Raw genomic sequence first — 19,549 nt, 5'->3', positions numbered from 1 at the left:
CATCTGTCATGTTTTAGGATAAGGTCTTAAGCTATTAAGGCTATAGAAAATGAAGATAGCTAGTATTCCAGTGCAAAACTGCCTGAAACAGTGAGGCAGTGCTAGAAGTACTAAGGAAAAAATAGATTCCTTTGACCTCCCTAAAGATGCCTCACTTGCTTACTGAATGGCAAAACAGTAAAATTTTTTAGAATATTAGAGTAGTAGTAGTATTTTATAGGGTAATTATTTTATTAAGCAGATACTCAGAAGAGTTGCCATATTCTTAAGGATGAGTATATGTTTGGGGGCCAGAATTTTTTTCTAGTAGAAAGACACCTGTAAGATTATCAACCAAACTAAAGAGTAAAGTAGTGTTTGACTTACCATCTTTTTCCTCTGTTGTTAATTGCACAAATAACACGATTATGTTCTCTATAAAATATAAAACATTATAGGGAGATATGTCTCATTTTACTTTCCCTTCGTATTTTTAGGCCTTTTAAAATTCAACTTTTGTATGGAAAACACAATTATTTTCATGTTTTTACATATATGGTGTTATTTTTTTTCCATGAACAAAGTGTTACTATATATACATTTTTTTTGCCTTACTTTATGTGTTTTGTACCTATAGATTTTTCAGAGATATATGAAGTTCAAAAGTGAAAGATACTTGTAGGTTAAATATTTCTTAAAGTTTTATTCTTGTAAATTTTATTAAAGGTCTGATCAGTTTTAGTGCTTTCCATGTTAACAATAAAGAAACAAACATAAAAATCATTTTAGGGTAATAACAAAGTCAGACCGACTCAAGTTTGGCATTTAACTTGACAGTCAATTCCCAAATCACATGAATATTCATAATATTATTTTATGAGGATTATCACATGTGTTCTCTTGCAGGTGTGAAATTCCTGCTTGTGGCCATTTGAACCAGTTGGTGAGCCATGTTAAAAATTGCATCTATTAATTATAAATAGTATTTCAGTTATATTGTAGTTCAATTGACCTAAGTTTTTGGTTTTTCTAAATTAATAGGCTGAAGTTGGAATACAGCTACATAGTTTGTCCTATGACCTCCAAACTGCAAGTGAGAATTATTTCAAATGCACCATGTTATGTATAATTGTAACATGATTGCATACTAGATTGAGTATACTCTATTTATGTCAAACTGACAGTCTTTCAGTAGAAAGTGATTTTTTTGTTTGGCACTGTTTTTATATTGGCATCTTTTTCATTATGAGGAAATTAGATTGGAGTACTTAGATGATATTTCATGTTTTTCATCACTCGTGTCTTTTTCTGAGTGATGTTTTAGTTGAGTGGTTGAATCACTTTCAGATATCTTTTGGCAAGCAAGTAAAAAAGGTTTAAGGCACTAACTGATTTCTTAATCTGAGCATTTCAAATTGTCTAAAAGTAGAATAGGTCACGCTGCTCAATTAAGCCTTTGATTTTGAAATTGTTAACTTCAGGAACAATAGCGCTGTGGAAAGGACTAGAACACACGTGCTTTGTGAGCAGTAAATATATAACACTTTGCAAGTGTAGAGCTTAGTTTTCTGGTTACTAACTTTATTGGTGTATGTAGCATTAGGATACTTGAAAACAGTTTGTTGGTTTTAGTTATGCTTAAATATGGATACCTTTAGTGTAAAATTTGAGTGAGCACTGCAATAAATGAACTACTTCTTTCATTGTTAAATTGTGGAGGGGCTGGTCTATGTTCAGAATTTGTTTGTGATAAGTCCTTAAAACTGTTAACACACTTGCATGTTTTTTCACCTTTATTTACCTAATGCATTGTCACCTTGAAAAGGTGAATAATTAACCTCTCAAGCCACATGTGTGTTCCTTATTTATAGTTAATGATAAATTATTATGTATTTCCTATGTATGAATAAATTTATTTCATAAATGTTAATTTGTGTGGTCTGGAGATTGAGAGAGGAATTTATAACAGCTCTGGGCCTGTGCTTCGGGGAGAGGGGAGAAGTATGAGCCTTAAGAAAGAAGGTTAAATTAGGTAAAGAAAATGAAAAGAATAAAGCACTAACACCTTTAAGGAAGAGTGTTCTCACTGTCCACTGAAACTCAAAAGTTGAGTCACTCTGTATACACATCAGGCTATTTTGGCTTTTACATTGTCTTTAAAAGAGAAGCTCCTATTCTATGCTTTCTTCTCCGCAGACCCCATATTTTACTTTAAGAAGCTGTTCAAAGACTCCTGCCACCCTCCGTTTGAATCGATAGACTGATCTTTTCTCACATTCCCTCCTTGTACACCTTCTTTCTGGTGAATCCCTTTAGATACAGAGCCCAAGGCATCAGAATGTGGTAGGATACCATTCTGTGACCAACTTACTCTGTGACCTTGTGTTAGCAAGCTCTAAACCTTTTCTCTAGTAGAACTTGAAGGACAGAATTCTTTAATTGATCCTAGATTCTTCTCGAAGATTGTCTGGCTTTCATTTCAATGAAAGTGTAATTTATTCAACATACACTGACTGTGTATAATATCATATGCATGGTTCAGGTTCTTGGGAAATAGATAAATATAAGTCCTAGCCTTTCAGTTATTCTAGTATAATTGTAGGAAGGAGGGGGAAGGTTCATATATGGTTTTAGCATAGTGTAGTGAGTGCTGTAATACAGTTGTGAACCAAAGTACGAGAGTAGAGATGAAAGAGTGATTTATTCTGCTAGGATGACGTGCAGTTTTTGTGTTATGAAGTATACCAGTAGGAGTTCACCAGGATGGAGAAAGCCATTCCAGATACAGAAAATTGAATGAACAAGCAGGAATGCACCAGACTTGTTTAGCTCAATTTTAGGTCAGTATTTCAGGGAAGTAGGGTAGATGGTGAAGGTCATTAGCCACAAGGTTAGAAAGTTGGGTTTTAACCAAAATACTTTTAAATAAGGCACTGAGACATCAAATTCATATACTGGAAAAATTCTGGAGGCATTGTAGAAGTTAAATTAGAAAAGAGTGGGTTTGCAAACAAGGACATTAAGATTTATTGTAGTAGTCAATGATTCTGTTTCTCAAACATAGTGGATTACGTAGGGAATGTGTTAAAAATACAGATCCCTCAGCTCTTTACTTTGAGTTCTTAATGTCAGTTTTGTGTTTTTCAATTCTTGTGTTTCTGTTTGTTTCTTTTTCAAATCTGCTATATCACTTTTTGCAGTTTACAGTTCCCTGCTGAAATTTCAAGCTTGGCCTTTATCTCCTTAAACATAGTAAGTATAGTTTTTATAGCCTGTGTCTGATAATTCCAATGTCTGGAAATTCCATAGGTCTGTTTATATTGAATATTGATTCTGCTAGTTTTTGTTAGCAGATGCTATTTTATCTCTGTGTGTGCCTGGTTACCTTTGCTTGGGTGCTGGATATAATATTTGAAACATCATATGTAGAAAACAATTTGAAGTACATCTTGGTTACTTCGAAGTTTTATCAACAGTGAATAAAGCTGATATAAACATCTGTGTGTAAGTATTTTTGTGGGTGTAAGTTTTCATTTCTTTTGGGTAAATACCAAGGAGGCTGGTTGCTGAATCATATGGTATTTTAATTTTGTAAGAAACAGCCAAACTGTCTTCCAAAGTGACTGTACCATTTTGCATTCCCACCAGCAATGAATGAGCATTCCTGTTGTTCCACATCTTCACCAGTATTTGGTGTTGTCAGTGTTTCGAATTTTGATCATTCTAATAGGTGTGTAGTGGTATCTGATTGTTTTAATTTGCAATTCTGAATGAACATGAATTAGAACATATTTTCATATGTTTACTTGTCATCTGTATATCTTTTTTAGTGAGTTGTCTTTTCTGATCTTTTGCCATTTTTAATTGGATCGTTCATTTTCTTATAATAATAAAAACAGAATTCAATAGAGTTTTAAGAGTTCTTTGTATATTTAGTGTAACAGTCCTTTATCAGATGTATCTTTTGAAAGTATTTCCTCCCAGTCCATATCTGGTCTTCTCATTCTCTTGACAGTGTCTTTCACAGAGTAGAGGTTTTTAATTTTTATCAAGCCCTGCTTCTCAATTATTTCTCTCATGGATTGTGCCTTTGGTGTTGTATCTAAATAAAGTCATCACCATACCAAAAGTAATCTAGGTTTTCTCCTGTCTTCTATAGTTTTATAGTTTTTTGTTTTACATTTAGGTCTATAATCCATTTTGAGTTAATATGTGTGAAGAGTGTAAGTTCTATGTCTAGATCCATTTTTTTGCATGTGGATGTCCACTTGCTCCACGCCATTTGTTGAAAAGACTACCTTTGCTCCATTTTATTGATTCTGCTCTTTTGTCAAAGATCAGTTGACTGTGTTTATGTGGAACTGTTTCTGGGCTGTCTGTTCTGTTCCATTGACTTATTTGTCTAGTCTTTTGTCAACACTGCCCCGTATTGATTACTGTAGCTTTATAGTAAGTCTTGAGGTCGGGTACTATCAGTCCTCCAACTTTATTCTTCTTCTTCAATACTGAGTTTGCTATTCTGGATCTTTTGCCTCTACATATAAACTTTAGAATCACTTTGTCAATATCCACAAAGTTACTTGCTGGGATTTTGGTTGGGATTGTGTTAAATTTATAGATCAAGTTTGGAAGAACTGACATCTTGGTAATACTGACTCTTCCTATCCATGAACATGGACTGTCTCTTGCTTTAGTTAGTTCTTCTTTGGTATCTTTTATCTGAGTTTCATAATTTTCCTCATGTAGATATTGTATATATTTTGTCAGATTTGTATCTAAGTACTTCATTTTGGGGGATGCTAATGGAAATTTTAATGTGTTTTAAATTTCAAATTCCATTTATTTATAGCTGGTATATAGGAAAGCAATTGACTTTCCTAATATCCTGTAACCTTGCTGTAATTGCTTATTAGTTACAGGAATTTTTTTGACTGTTCTTTCAGATTTTCTACACAGACAAGTCATGGCATCTGAAAACAAAAACAGTTTTATTGTTTTCTTTTACAATCAGTATACCTTGTGTTTCCTTGTCTTGTTGCATTAGCTAGGACTTCCCATACAATGTTGACAAGCAGTGGTGGAGGGGACATCCTTGCCTTGTTCGTGATCTTAGAAAACTTAGAGTTTCTCACCATTAGATATAATATTAGCTATAGGTTTTTTGTAGATGTTCTTTATCAAGTTGAGAAGCACCCTTATATTCCTTCTTTAATGAGGGTTTTTGTCATGAGTGAGTTGAATTTTATCAAATGCTTTTTCTGTATTGATACGGTCTTGTGATTTTTCTTTCTTAGCTTATTGATGTGATAGATTACATTAATTGATTGTCAGATGTTGAGCCAGCCTTGCATACATGGGATAAATCCCACTTGGTCATGGTTTATAATCCTTTTTATACATTATTTGATTTGATTTGCAAATATTTCATTGAGGATGTTTGCAGCTATGCTTCTGAGAGGTATTGTTCTGTAGTTTTCTTTTAATGTCTTTGCCTGTTTTAATATTAGGGTAATGCTGGCTTCATTGATTAAATTAGGAAGTATTCCTCTGCTTCTGTCTTCTGGAAGAGATCATAGGGAATTGGTATAGTTTCTTCCTTAAATGTTTCTTAAAATTTGCTGGTGAAGCCATCTGAGCCAAACTGCTTTCTCTTTTGGAAGGTAATTAATCAACACAATTCCTTTCCTCCTTCCTTCTTTCCCTTCTTCCTTCCCTCCTTCTCTCCCTCCCTTTCTCCCTTCTTCCTTTCATTTTTTCCAGCTTTATTGGGGGTATAATTGTTGATTCAATTTTTTAAGTAGATAACAGGACTGTTCAGATTGTCTCTTTCTTCTGTGAGTTTTAACAGATTGTGTCTTTAAGGAATTTATCCATTTCATCTAAGTTATCAAATTTATGGGCATCTGATTGTTCATAATATTACTTTAATGTACATCGGATCTGTAGTGAGGTCTCCTCTTTCATTTATGATATTTGTAGTTTGTGTCTGCTTTCCCTCTCCCTCTCTCCTTCCCTTCCTCCCTCCATCCTAGAGTTTGTAATATGTATTTACAGCTAATCTAAGCCCACTTTAAAATAACATTTACCACTTCATGTGTAGTGCAAGTACTTTATAATAACAAAATATTCCTAATTCCTTCCTTCCATCCCTTGTGTCTTTGCTGTCATTCATTTCACTTATACATGAGCATGCTCTCACACATACACACACACACACACGTAACTGAATATATCATTATTATTTTGAACAAACTGTTATCTGTTGGATCAGTTAAGAATAATAAAAATAAAATTTTTATTTTTACCTTCATGTATTTCTTTCTGATGCTCTTTCTTTCTAGATGTAGATAAAAGTTTCTGATGTGTCATCTTCCCTCTCTCCGAAGAGCTTTTTAATAGATCTTGCAAGGCAGATCTATTGGCAACAAATTCAATTTTTTTGTTTGTTTGGAAAAGTCTTTTTTTCTTTTTTTTTTTTTGAAGGATAATTTCATAGGGTACAGAATTTAAGGGTTTTGCATTTTTTCTCTCAACACTTTAAATATTTCTCTGTACTCCTTGCTTGTATGGTTTCTGAGAAGTTGAAGGTAATTGTTATCTTTGCTTTTGTATAGGGAAGGAATTTTTTTCACCTCTGGCTTCTTTCAAGATTTTTTTTTCAATCTTTGATTTTCTGCAGTTTAAATATCTTATGCCTACGTATAGTTATTTGGGCATGTTTCCTGCCACATTTTGTGTTCTGAACTTCATGATCTGTGGTTTGGTGTTGACATTAATGTATAGAAATTCCTGGTTACCATTCCTTCAAATATGCTTCTACTCCATTTTCTCTCTAGTTGCTCACTGCAACTAGAGAAAGCCCACACACAGCAATGAAGACCCAACGCAGCCAAAAATAAATAAAATTAAATCTTTTTTTAAAGTTCCTTTTCCCCTCCTACTGCTGGAAGCACAGGAGATTTTTCTCTGACATGCACTGTGAGTACCTGATAGAGTTCCTGAAGGTAAAACTTGCAAAAGTATGTGGGTCTGGGATCTCTTGGAGTTTTAGCTCTCAGACCTGTCGACATTGAGCCTCTAGCAATTTGTCAATTACAGTTCAGGTTTTCCTACCCTGGCCATTGATTCCCACAGAGGTTTCTTCATAGATTTCTGCTCTGGTAAGTTGTGATTCTCTATATCCACCTGTCTATTTCTCTAATTTGGGGGCAGCAGTTTGCCCTGTGACCTCATTTCTCTGAGGAATCTAAGAAGAGTTGTTGATTTTTTTAGTTTCTTCAGCTTTTTACTTATTGGAATGGGTTGGCAACTTCTAAGCTTCCTACATGCTGGAGCATAAAACAGAAGTTGAAATGCTAATACTTTGTTAAGGATTTTTGCTTCCATTTTCATTTGATACATTGGTCTATAATTTTCTTTTAATATCTTTGTCTGATTTTGGTATTGGGATAATGCTGAAATCATTGAATGAATTGAGTTTTTTTCTTCATCTCCATTCTAAAAGAATTTGTGTAGAATTAGTATTTTTTCTTCCTTAAATGTTTGATGAAACTTGGCAGTGAAATTATCTAAGCCAAGATTTCTCAACCTCAGTGCTGTTGATATTTTAGGTTTTGTAATTTTTGTTCTTGGGGGCCTTTCCTGTGCAGTGAAGGATTTAGCAGCATCCCTGCCCTCTGCCCAGTAGATGCCAGTAGCATCCCCTCACAGTTGTTGCAACCAAAAATGTCTCTAGATGTTGCCACATATTCCCTGGGGCCAAAGTCTACCAATTGAGAATTACTGACATAAACCAAGTATGCAGGGGAGACTTCCCTGGTGGTCCAGTGGTTAAGACTCCGCACTCCTAATGCAGGGGGCCCAATTTCGATCCCTGATCAGAGAAGTAGATCCCGCATGCCGCAATGAAGATCCTGAAGATCCTGCATGCTGCAACAACAACAACAAAAAAAGATACTGCATGCGACAACGAAGCTCCTGCCTGCCGCAACTAAGACCTGGTGTAGCCAAATAAATAAATAAATATTTTTTTAAAAAATGAGTATGCAGGGGTTTTAGTTGTTATTGTTAAATAGCTTTTTAATTATAAATTTAATATTTTAATATAGGAGTATGACATTCTCTAGGTTTTTTTTCCCCCACATCTTTATTGGAGTATAATTGCTTTACAATGTTGTGTTAGTTTCTGCTATACAACAAAGTGAATCAGCTATATGTATACATATATCCCCATATCCCCTCCCTCTTGAGCCTCCTTCCCACCCTCCCTATCCCAGCCCTCTAGGTCATCACAAAGCGTCGAGTTGATCTGCCCACTAGCCATCCAGTTCACATTTGGTAGTGTATATATGTCAATGCTGCTCTCTCACTTCGTCCCAGCTTCCCATTCCCCCCCTGCATCCTCAAGTCTGTTCTCTACATCTGAGTCTTTATTCCTGCCCTGCCACTAGGTTCATCAGTACTGTCTTTTTAAATTCCATATATCTAGCATACGGTATTTGTTTTTCTCTTCTGACTTACTTCACTCTGTATGACAGACTCTGGGTCCATCCACCTCACTACAAGTAACTCAATTTTGTTCCTTTTTATGGCTGAGTAATATTCCATTGTATATATGTGCCACATCTTCTTTATCCATTCATCCGTCGAAGGATATTTAGGTTGTTTCCATGTCCTGGCTATTGTAAACTGTGCTACAATGAACATTGTGGTACATGTATCTTTTTGAATTATGGTTTTCTTAGGGTATATGCCCAGGAGTGCGATTGCTCGGTCATATGGTAGTTCTGTTTTTAGTTTTTTAAGGAACCTCCATAGTGTTCTCCATAGTGGCTGTCAATTTACCTTCCCACCAACAGTGCAGGAGGGTTCCCTTTTCTCTACACCCTCTCCAGCATTTATTGTTTCTAGATTTGTTGATGATGGCCATTCTGACCTGTGTCAGTTGATAGCTCATTGTAATTTTGATTTGCATTTCTCTAATGTTTAGTGATGTTGAACATCTTTTCATGTGTTTGTTGGCCACCTGTATGTCTTCTTTGGAGAAATGTCTATTTAGGTCTTTTGCCCATTTTTGGATTGGGTTTTTTGTTTTTTTGATATTGAACTGCATGAGCTGCTTGTATATTTTGGAGATTAATCCTTTGTCAGTTGCTTTGTTTGCAAATATTTTCTCCCAATCTGAGGGTCTTTTGGTCTTGTTTATGGTATCCTTTGCTGTGCAAAAGCTTTTAAGTTTCATTAGGTCCCATTTGTTTATTTTTGTTTTTATTTCCATTTCTCTAGGAGGTGGGTCAAAAAGGATCTTGCTGTGATTTATGTCATAGAGTGTTCTGCCTATGTTTTCCTCCAGGAGTTTTATAGTGTCTGGCCTTACATGCAGGTCTTTAACCCATTTTGAGTTTATTTTTGTTTCTATTTTTTCTTGAGTCAGACTTGGTTAACTTACGTCTTTTAAGAGATTTTTACATTTCACCTCTGTTGTTGGATTTATTGGAAAAAAAATTGTTAATAATAATCTCTTTTTATCCTCTTAATGTCTACTGGTTATGTGATATGGATACACATTATCTCTCATACATTCCTGATTTTAGTAATTTGTGTCTTCTTTTTTTCTTGATCAGTTTTGCCAGAAGTTATCAGTTTCACTGATCTTTAAAAACGTATACCTGTTTTGTTTCACTGATTTTTACCTCTTTGTTTCTATCTCATTTATTTTTGCTCTTTATTATTTACTTTCCTCTTGGTTCGAATTTGTTTTTTCTAGTTTTTTAAGGTGGATCATTGATTTTAGACCTTTTATCTTTTTAATATGTGGATTAAGCTATACATTTCCCTCTAACTATGCTTTAGCTGCATTTTACAAGTTTCAGAATTTTCATTTTCATTCACTTCAAAATGTTTTCTCTGTTATTTCTTTTGTCATGCTTCTTTGGAAGTGTGTTGTTTTAATTTTCAGATATTTTAGAATTTTCCCAGATGTTTCTGTAAATAATTTCTAATTTAATTCCATTATGCTCATACAGTATACATTATGAAATTTTAGTGTTTTTCAATATATTGAGGCTTGTTTTATGTCCTAGATATAGCTTGTCTTAGGGAATGTTCCTTGTGTCCTTGAAAAGAATGTGTATATTCTGCTGATGTTGGGTTAGTGTTGTATAAATGTCAATTAGGTCATGTTAGATGATAGTGTTGTTCAAGTCTTGTATAATTTTGCTGATTTTCTATTTGTTCTGTGAATTACTGAGAGAGGAGTAATAAAATGTCCACCATAGTCTACTTGGCTATTTCTCCTTTTGCTCTTTTTTTTCTCTTTTTGTTTTGAAGCTTCGTATTTATGTCTTCTAGATGAATTGACCTTTTTAACATTAATGTAATGTCTTTTTTGCCCTGGTAATGGTTCTTATTAAGAAGTTTTTGTCTAACTTTAATTTAGCCACTGAAGCTTGCTTTCACTTAGTGTTTACATGATATTTATTCTTCTATCCATTTACTTTTTATCCTTCATATTTAAAGTGGTTTTTTTGTATGTAGCATATATTTGGGTCTATGTAGGCAGTCTAATACTCTCTTCTTTTTAAATGGAGTGTCATTTATTGGTATGACTTGTTTTAAATTTACTGTCTTGCTACTTCTTTTCAAATTGTCCCATCTGATCTTTGTTTCTTTTTATCTCATTTCCTGCCCTCTTTTGGATTAAATGAGTTTTTTAGTACTCCATTTTATCTCCATTGTTAGCTTATTCAGTATACCTTTGTTTTAGTTTTTCAGTGGTTACTCTTGGCCAACAGAAACGTTTTATTTTTACAACTGCTTTGGATTCTGGGTATGAAGGATCTCAAAGAGTTCTTGTTTATGGGGATTGTCTGTCAATTACTACTGTACCCAGAATTAAAACTGAAAGGATGAAATATTTATTAATTCACTTAGAAAGTGAAATTGGACATCCCTTCCCCCCCACCTTTTTTTTTAAAACTGAGTGCATGTCATGAAGAACACAGTGATTAGTAGTACATTTTGGTGTCTCTGCCTTGATTTGTGCTAGGGCATCAACAGTTTTATTCAGTATTGCTTTAGCAAAATTAGTGCTAATGTCAACACATTGACAAACTATTAGCAGTATAGTTTTGACTTTGCAAACCTCATGAAACCATTTCTGGGACACTGTTGAGAACTGTTGCAGTAGGGCTTGTGATATTTATCTTTATCACAATCTATGCTCAAATAATGTTATACCACTTTGAGCATAATGTAATAACCTTACAACAGTATACTGCCTTTCTCTCCCTTCTGATTTTGTGCTGTAAGCCCCTCAATACACTGGTATTATTTTTGCTTTAAGTAGTCAGATATCCTTTTAAAAATGACTTTTATATTTTTGTCTCTTATTTATGTCTTTTCTAAAATGTTTTCCATATTTACTATTTTTGGTGCTTTTTATTTCTTTGTGTAGATTCATGTTTTCATATATGTATCCTTTCTGCCTGAAAGATTTCCTTTAAAATATAGAGCAGGTCCACTGATAACAGATTCTCTCAGGTTTTGTTTGTCTGAAAACATTTTTATTGTGCTTTTATTTTTCAAAGATAGATATTTTTTTTGGTATAGGATCCTAAATCAACAGGCTTTTTTCCCCCATTGTTTTATTTTTTTTTTTTCTTCCAGCAATTTAAAGGTTTTTCCATTGTCTTCTGACTTGCATAGTTTCAGGTGAGTTTGAACATTCAGGTCTCTCCTGAATATCCTGTGTATTCAGTGAAGACTTTCCATTCTGGTTGGTGGGAATATGAATACTTCTCAGCTGTGGGTGAGCTCTGGAAACTGTTTTGCTTACCATCCACAGTAATTGTTCTTTCCCCGGAAGTTGTTTTTTGCCCAGCCTTGTAGTGTTTTGCCTTACACATGTGCAGTTTGGTATTCAGCTAAAGACTCAAGAGGACTCCTGTGCAGATTTCTGGAGCTCTTTCTCAATGGAGTGCTTTTCTGCTACTCTGGCCCCCAAATTCTGCCCCCCCTTGACCATTCCAACTAACAGCCAGGCTTTCTTCAAGTTTTCCCTTCCTGCACTGGATGTCCAGAACTGCACCCATGCATAATAATGGGATGATCGATAGGCTCACCTTGTTTGTTACCCCTTTGGGATCCCAGTGGTTGTTTTCAGCAAGAAAGTTGGTATGAATTACCCAGTCCACCAAGTGGGAATCTACCTATCTTTCTGAAGAATTTTTTTGTCCAACATGTATATATTAGTTTTAGGAATGTAGATGAAAACCAAATACTTACTTGTTTCTAATTACATATTCAATTCACATATATAATAATATATTAAGAAATAGTGTCTTTTTATTCAGATCTGTTTGCATACATCTTTGATGTCAGTATGTTCAGCATCACTGACCACTTTTGTGGTCTTTAACCCCAGAGCACATCATCTTCACTTTCGTCAAAGTTGTAGGAGATATAGTGCTTTTTAAGTGTATTATCTTTTTACTAAAATTTTGTGTCAAGCCACAAGTTTCCAGATGCATTACATTTTTTCTTTTATTCTATAAGTATAAAATTATGATCTCTACAACCTAATCTCTTACTTTATTGTTCTTTAAGGTAATGTTTAAAAGGCTCTTTATGATAGTTTGCAATTGAATGGTTAAACCTCCGGGAATCCTTCATTACTTTGTGTCCATTTTCTTCCTTTCCTTCTCCAATTTAACAAAGCCACAACAAAAAAAACTATTAAAAAAGAAATCACCTTCCAGGGGCTTCCCTGATGGCGCAGTGTTAAGAATCCGCCTGCCAATACAGGGGACATGGGTTCGAGCCCTGGTCTGGGAAGATCCCAAATGCCACGGAGCAACCAAGCCCATGCACCACACTACTGAGCCTGCGCTCTAGAGCCCGCAAGCCCACAACTAGTAAGTCCACGTGCCACAACTACTGAAGCCAGTGCGCCTAGAGCCTAGTGATCTGCGACGAGAAGTCACAGCAATGAGAAGCCCATGCAGCGCAACGAAGAGTAGCCCCCACTTGCCGCAACTAGAGAAAGCCTGTGCACAGCAACGAAGACCCAATGCAGCCAAAAATAAATAAATTAATAAATATATTTTTTTAAATTATTTTTTAAAAATCACCTTCCAAACTAGTGTTGACTGAGATAGTTTCAGGATAATGCACCTTCTCCAAATAGTGCTTTGTTGTTCAAATTAATAGAGAGAAAGCACCCATAAAATGAGATGTTGTTAAGCAAATGTGCTTTCTCTTTTCTAAGAGGTTGTTTTGAGGAAAAACATCTTTTTCATTTATGTGAATCCAGTATTTCTTTGCCTTGGAATTGTAAGTAATTTTTTCTACTTTATGCTTGTGGAGATGACAGCAATTGCCTACCATCTTTTGATCAGACTTAGAATTAATTGCCTGTTTGACTCAAATTTTCTTACAGTAACTAGAATAAATTATCCTACAGACATTTGCCAGCCTGCCCCTAGCGCTGGTTTCATCTTCTATTCTAGTTACCCCAGTTAAAGTAAACATTCCATAGAACAATATTTTGAGTGGAAGATGCAGAATAAGTTAAATTAAAAAAATAAACAGGCTTCATTACAATGCCCCATAAAAATACATTCCCTAAGTTAAAAGAAAAACTAAATGCCTCTTAACCTTTAATAGGTAGCTCCCAACAACTCATGAAAATAAGTCAGTTAAAACTGACCTTTGGAATTCCCTGGTGGTCCAGAGGTTAGTACTGTGCGCTTTCACTGCTGAGGGCCTGGGTTCAATCTCTGGTTGGGAAACAAAGACCACACATGCCGCGTGACATGGCCAAAAAAAAAAAACAAACAAACAACAACTGACTTTGTTGGCAGGAAATGAGGTAAATCGATGTGATATTTTCAAGAAGTGATTTGCTATAGCTAGCATTAATTTACTGATTTCCTTGGACTATGATATTTCCAATTGCTTTTTAATATTGTAAAGTTTCTTTATAACTTACAAAATTATCAATTTTTTGTTCCTTATTAAACTTCTATGGAAGGAATATAAAGGGGATTTTTATGACATGACCCACATGGATTTAAAGTGAAAATGACTTCAGAAATTTCTTGCATTAGATATTATTTGGTTGTAGTTTTAAATGAAGTCTTATTATGTATATCAACTACTTATCAGTAACTTGAACACTATTTTCTCTCTCTATTGCCTTCAACTCATTTAAGAATTATGTGATTTTCCTCACCTATAGGGATAGGCCCTAATTAACTTTAACTCATTGATAAAGCTTATTTTTCAGGTCATTGTGATTGCGTGTTGAATGCGGTATTTCCTGGGACCTTCCAGGAAGGATGCTTTCTTTGTATTTTGTGAGAGTTATTATTAGTAGAGCAACTAGAGGATCTTTAAAAGTTATGCTATGAGAATGTGACAACTGGCTTTGCTACAGTCATTTCTCTGAGCAGCAAGCCAACCTCCAGATGAAGCCCACACATGGAGGAGGGCATAGCTGAGAGAGTAGTAGAGAAATGGAGTCTCTGGTGCTGTGAGCCTCTTGATCAAACAGAGACCACAGTTAGCTAAATATATGGAATATTAGTCCTGTGGTCTGATTTATCTGCCTAAATGTAGTTGATATCACTTTGTGATTAATGTTGAAAGTACTGATATTTAATATTTTAATATTTCTAATATAATTTGTAATTTTAATCACATTAGAAGATCACCTTAAGTTATTTGGCAAATATTTAAGTCATTAAATATGTATAAATCTGTCCTACTTTCAGATAAGTATGGGTTGATATCATGTTTTCAGCTTTTAAAATAAATTTAGAAATTTAAAGCATTTTTATGCTAAGTATCTGTGATAGGAAATACTAGAATACAGCTTCTTTCCTCTCTCATGTGAAAAATATTTGAGTGACAATTCTGTATAAAGCTCATTTGTAAGGTAGATACATAAATAAATTATATTTATGTACTTTTGTCTTGCCTTTCATATTAAACATGTACTTATTTAGTTAATTTTTAATAAAAGACTTTTCATTTTTTGTTCGTACTTTCAGTGGCTCTCCATTTTGTTCATCATGAATTCCAAATATTTTTGCCAGTGAAAGGCCCCATAATTTAGCCTATACTTTATTTCTCATCCTTTTTCATATTCAGTGAGATTAATGTGTTTCCCTAATCCATGCCTTTGCTTGCTCCCCTTGGCATGTTCTTTCTAATCCTTTCTGTCTATATAATTAATACCTATCATTTTTGCCCCAGTTCTGATCCCAACTCTTCAGTAAAATCTTCGTGAGTTATCCACCGTGACTATAAAATGATCTCTCTTACAAACTACTTTATTTCTTGTAAGAAAAGTCAAACAGTGCTGAATAATTTAAAGTAAGACAAATGCACTTCATTTCTAGTCTAACCCTCCAGAGGAAAACCCCTTATAGTTCAAATTCCTTGATATTTTTCTATGTAAACTTGAGCATATATGACTTATTTGGTTATCACTTCTTTTGACTACCATATTGGAGAGTACAGTTCTATAGGCTTAATCATATTTGTTTGATTTTTCTTTTGGCAAGAATACTTCAAGAATGATGCTATGTACTTCATATTGCATCAGGAAACACATACTATCTGTTGGTCTTTTAAAATAATGTTTAGATGGATCAGTGATTGAGGTATTGTTAGCTTGATCTTCCCATTTTAAAGTTCCCCATCAGCCTCTCACTGAATGATTTCATCTATCCCATTATTTTAAATTGTCATAGATAGTTACTTGACTGTCTACTAATACATAGTAAGATAATAGATCGTTAAAGGGCCAAGCTCTGGAGCCTACCCTGCCTGCAATTTATGACCTTTGGCAAGTGACTGCACATCTTTGTGCCTCAGTTTCCTCTACTGTGAGTTAGGTGCCTCACAAGGTTGTTTCAAGGATTAAATGTGTTAAGTGTTTAAAACAGTACATGGTACATTGTGACAGTAAATGCTAGCCATTTTTAATATATTGATTTAGAAGTTTTGTGGGGGTGGGATGAATTGGGAGATTGGGATTGACATATATACACTAATGTGTATAAAATCGATTACTTATAAGAACCTGCTGTATAAAAAAATAAATAAAATTCAAAAAGAAAAAGAAGTTTTATTTTGCTGTCTATGTACTGGCATTTGTTTGCATGGAACATGATTTATTGGATAGTATTCATTGCATTCTGTCTGGCAGTGAGACCTGGTCATATTGTAGGAAAACAAAGTGCTGTTTAAGTGATAACAAACCTCATATGTATTTAGCATCTGTGGTTTTTTATAAGAAATACATTAGCAGAAATGGGGATTTGTTACACTTGAGTTTGTAGTGAAGAAGAGAAACATTGATTATAATTACATGTATATCCTAGATATTAGGAAAGAAAATTTCTAAAGAGAAAAAGAAATGAGTGACCCCATGGCTTTTGACACTGAAAGGCTATGCATTTCTTTGAAATGGGAATTAATAAAAATGAACATACACGGTTCTAAATAATTTGAGAAAGAAGTCTCTAAAAATCCAATGCAGTCATGCAAAGTAAAACAATAGTACAAACCCTTATAAACAGTGGCAGGAACCATAAAGTAAGCTTGAAGTTTATAGAAAATGACTAAGAAAACATAAAGTGTTTTTTAACGTGATATCAAATAAGATGAATCTTCAACAAGATTATCAGATTTTTAAGAGGGATGGAATCATCAGTTCATATTTTGCAACTGTCAGATTCAGTAGGGAGAAACAGTCTTTGAGTTAGAAGAGATAATAATATTAAAAGAATTATAGGCCATGGTAGGAAAGCAGCTAGTTAGTAAGTGAAACATTTGACCACTTTAAGTGTATTTAATTTTCTTCATTTAAATTAATGTCTTTTCTAGAAGCCAGTGGGCTCGCAGATCTACTCATGAAATCACTGAGTAATCTTTGAGAATGTCATGGCAAATATATTTGTTATCTGGAGATGATCAAACACTAGCTTGACTTTTTTTTTTTAGAAAGGGGAAAATGTGGGTTCTGGAAATTACAAGCCATAATCTTGTTACTGATCTTTTGCAAATTTCTAGAAATAAATTTCAGCAGAAGCTTGTGAACATTTATGAAAAAAATGCTCAAATGTGGAAATTTAAATGTGTTCACCAAAAACATATCATGTTAAGTTAACTTCACTTCTTTAAAGAGAATTATCAATTCAGTTGAATGAGAAAAGTACTGTAGTAACAGTCTTTTAATTTTAGTGACATATTTGAAAGTCTTTGGCTGTATTTTTACATAAGATATGTTGGTGAATTATTGTTTCAATTTAGAGTAAGTAGGTAGATTTATAGTAGTTAGATTCAGAGTAGGTTGAAATCCAAAACCAGTGTTTGATTAGAGGTTCAGTGTCACCCTCGCGAGAGATCTTCAGAGCATTACAGCAGAATTACCTATTTCTTGTGTCAACATTTCCATCATAGATCTTGGCTGAAGGTTTAGAAAGTAGGCTTATCTGCTGTAGATTATTAAAAGCTGGACTTGGATAACTGAGACCATAGAAAGTAGCAGGAGTATCTTTCTAAAACCTTACCTAATTAATCTAGTACATTTATATCTTCCCCTCTTTTAGCATATTTTCATACTTTACATATAATATAAATTCATAGTTTATATTGCTTCAGGGGGAAAAAGTGACTTTTTTTGTCTACCTGATCTTTTTACCAAATTAATGTATGAATTGTATATATTCCTTATTATAGCATAATATCTTTAATGATACAGATTTAATAATGCAAACTGCACATTGGAAAAGTTAGTTGCTGCATATGTATATTTTTGTCTACTCTAGGAATATGAAGCACGAACAGGGAGAACCTGTAAACCACCACCTCAGTCTTCAAGACGAAAGAATTTTGAATTTGAGCCACTCTCTACCACTGCCCTGATTCTTGAGGATCGACCATCGTAAGTATTTTAGTGATCATCAGGCACACTTTTTGAATTTTAAACTTTAATTTTTCTTATTACTATTTCATTTAAAAGATACCAAGAAATTAGATAAAGAAATGGGTTTGTTAGAGAAAATTATTTTTAATCCCAGAGATGAATCCTAACACTAATAGGGAAGAATTGTTGATCTCCAAGCTTTATGCATATCTTCTAGAAATCTCTATGACCCAGTGTATGAAACATAAAATCTTGGCTTTTTTTTTTTTTTTTTTTCTGGTACGCGGGCCTCTCACTGCTGTGGCCTCTCCCGTTGCGGAGCACAGGCTCAGCGGCCATGGCTCATGGGCCCAGCCGCTCTGCGGCATGTGGGATCCTCCCAGACCGGGGCACGAACCTGTGTCCCCTGCATCGGCAGGCGGACTCTCAACCACTGCGCCACCAGGGAAGCCGCGCCACCAGGGAAGCCCCGCCACCAGGGAAGCCCCTTGGCTTTTTATATCTGTTCCTATTTCAACCTTCCTCTGCCTTATCTTTTTTTTTTTTTAATTGAAACATAGTTGATGTACAGTATTATGTTTCAGGGGGAAAAAAAAGTGACTTTTTTGTCTACCTCATCTTTTTACCAAATTAATGTATGAATTGTATATATTCTGTATTATAGCATAATATCTTTAATGATACAGATTTAATAATACAAACTGAAAATTGGAAAAGTCACTGCATAAGTATATTTTCATCTACTCATACTACTACATAATAATTTGACATTTACATACATTGTGAAATGATCACAATAAGTCTAGTAACCATCCCTCCCGATACAAAGTTATTGCAATATTATTGTCCATATTCCTTATGCTGTATATTACATCGCTGTGGCTTATTTATTATATAACTGGAGGTTTGTACTGCTTAATCCTTTTCACTTATTTTGCCAATACACGCCCCCACCTTATCATCACATGATAGAGCAGTTATTTTTCTTTTCTTGACATTTAATATGTACTTATGATGTATTTGTCCTTTTTGCCTTTTATGCCATGCAACTACTGACTGTCAACCAGTTGGTTTATTGTTAAGAATATATTCTTTTTTAAAATATTTATTTATTTAGCTGCATCGGGTCTTAGTTGTGGCACATGTGATCTTTTGTTGCAGCACGCAGGTTCTTCGTTGTGGCATGCAGGCTCCAGAGCGCACAGGCTCGGTAGTTGCAGTGCGCAGGCTCTCTAGTTGCGGTGCACAGGCTTACTTGCCCTGCGGCATGTGGGATCTTAATTCCCTGACCAGGGATCGAACCTGTATCCCCTTCATTGGAAGGTGGATTCTTTTTTTAAAAAATAAATTAATTTATTTTTTTTTTGGCTGCATCGGGTCTTTGTTGCTGTGTGCCAGCTTTCTCTAGTTGAGGTGAGCCAGGGCTACTCTTCATTGCGGTGTGCGGGTTTCTCATTGCAGTGGCTTCTCTTGTTGCAGAGTATGGGCTCTAGGCGCAGGAGCTTGAATAGTTGTGGCACACAGGCTTAGTTGCTCCGCAGCCTGTGGGATCTTCCCGGACCAGGGATTGAACCCGTGTCCCCTGCATTGGCAGGCAGATTCTTAACCACTGCGCCACCAGGGAAGTTCCTG

General features: G+C 34.8%; 1 protein-coding gene across 4 annotated transcripts in view; it reads left to right on the top strand.

Moving 5' to 3' along the window:
* Positions 1-19,549, top strand: part of TBC1D12 (TBC1 domain family member 12) — a 128,413-nt gene that overhangs the window by 84,154 nt on the left and 24,710 nt on the right. For 2 of the 4 annotated variants that reach the window (XM_067025031.1, XM_059054501.2), the window contains exons 3-4: positions 3,180-3,231; positions 17,820-17,935. Coding sequence is in view for 1 of the 4 variants with exons in the window: in XM_059054499.2 (XP_058910482.1) it covers positions 17,820-17,935 (116 nt within the window). In the remaining 3 variants the exon portion in view is untranslated. The remainder of the gene's footprint in view (positions 1-3,179; positions 3,232-17,819; positions 17,936-19,549) is intronic. The other 2 variants (XM_067025030.1, XM_059054499.2) reach the window with 1 other exon arrangement.

The sequence above is a fragment of the Kogia breviceps genome, chromosome 2, assembly GCF_026419965.1.
Source record: "Kogia breviceps isolate mKogBre1 chromosome 2, mKogBre1 haplotype 1, whole genome shotgun sequence".
Taxonomy (NCBI): Eukaryota; Metazoa; Chordata; class Mammalia; order Artiodactyla; family Physeteridae; genus Kogia; species Kogia breviceps.
Note: the sequence above shows the minus strand (reverse complement) of the source record. Positions and strands in the feature narration are given on the sequence as shown.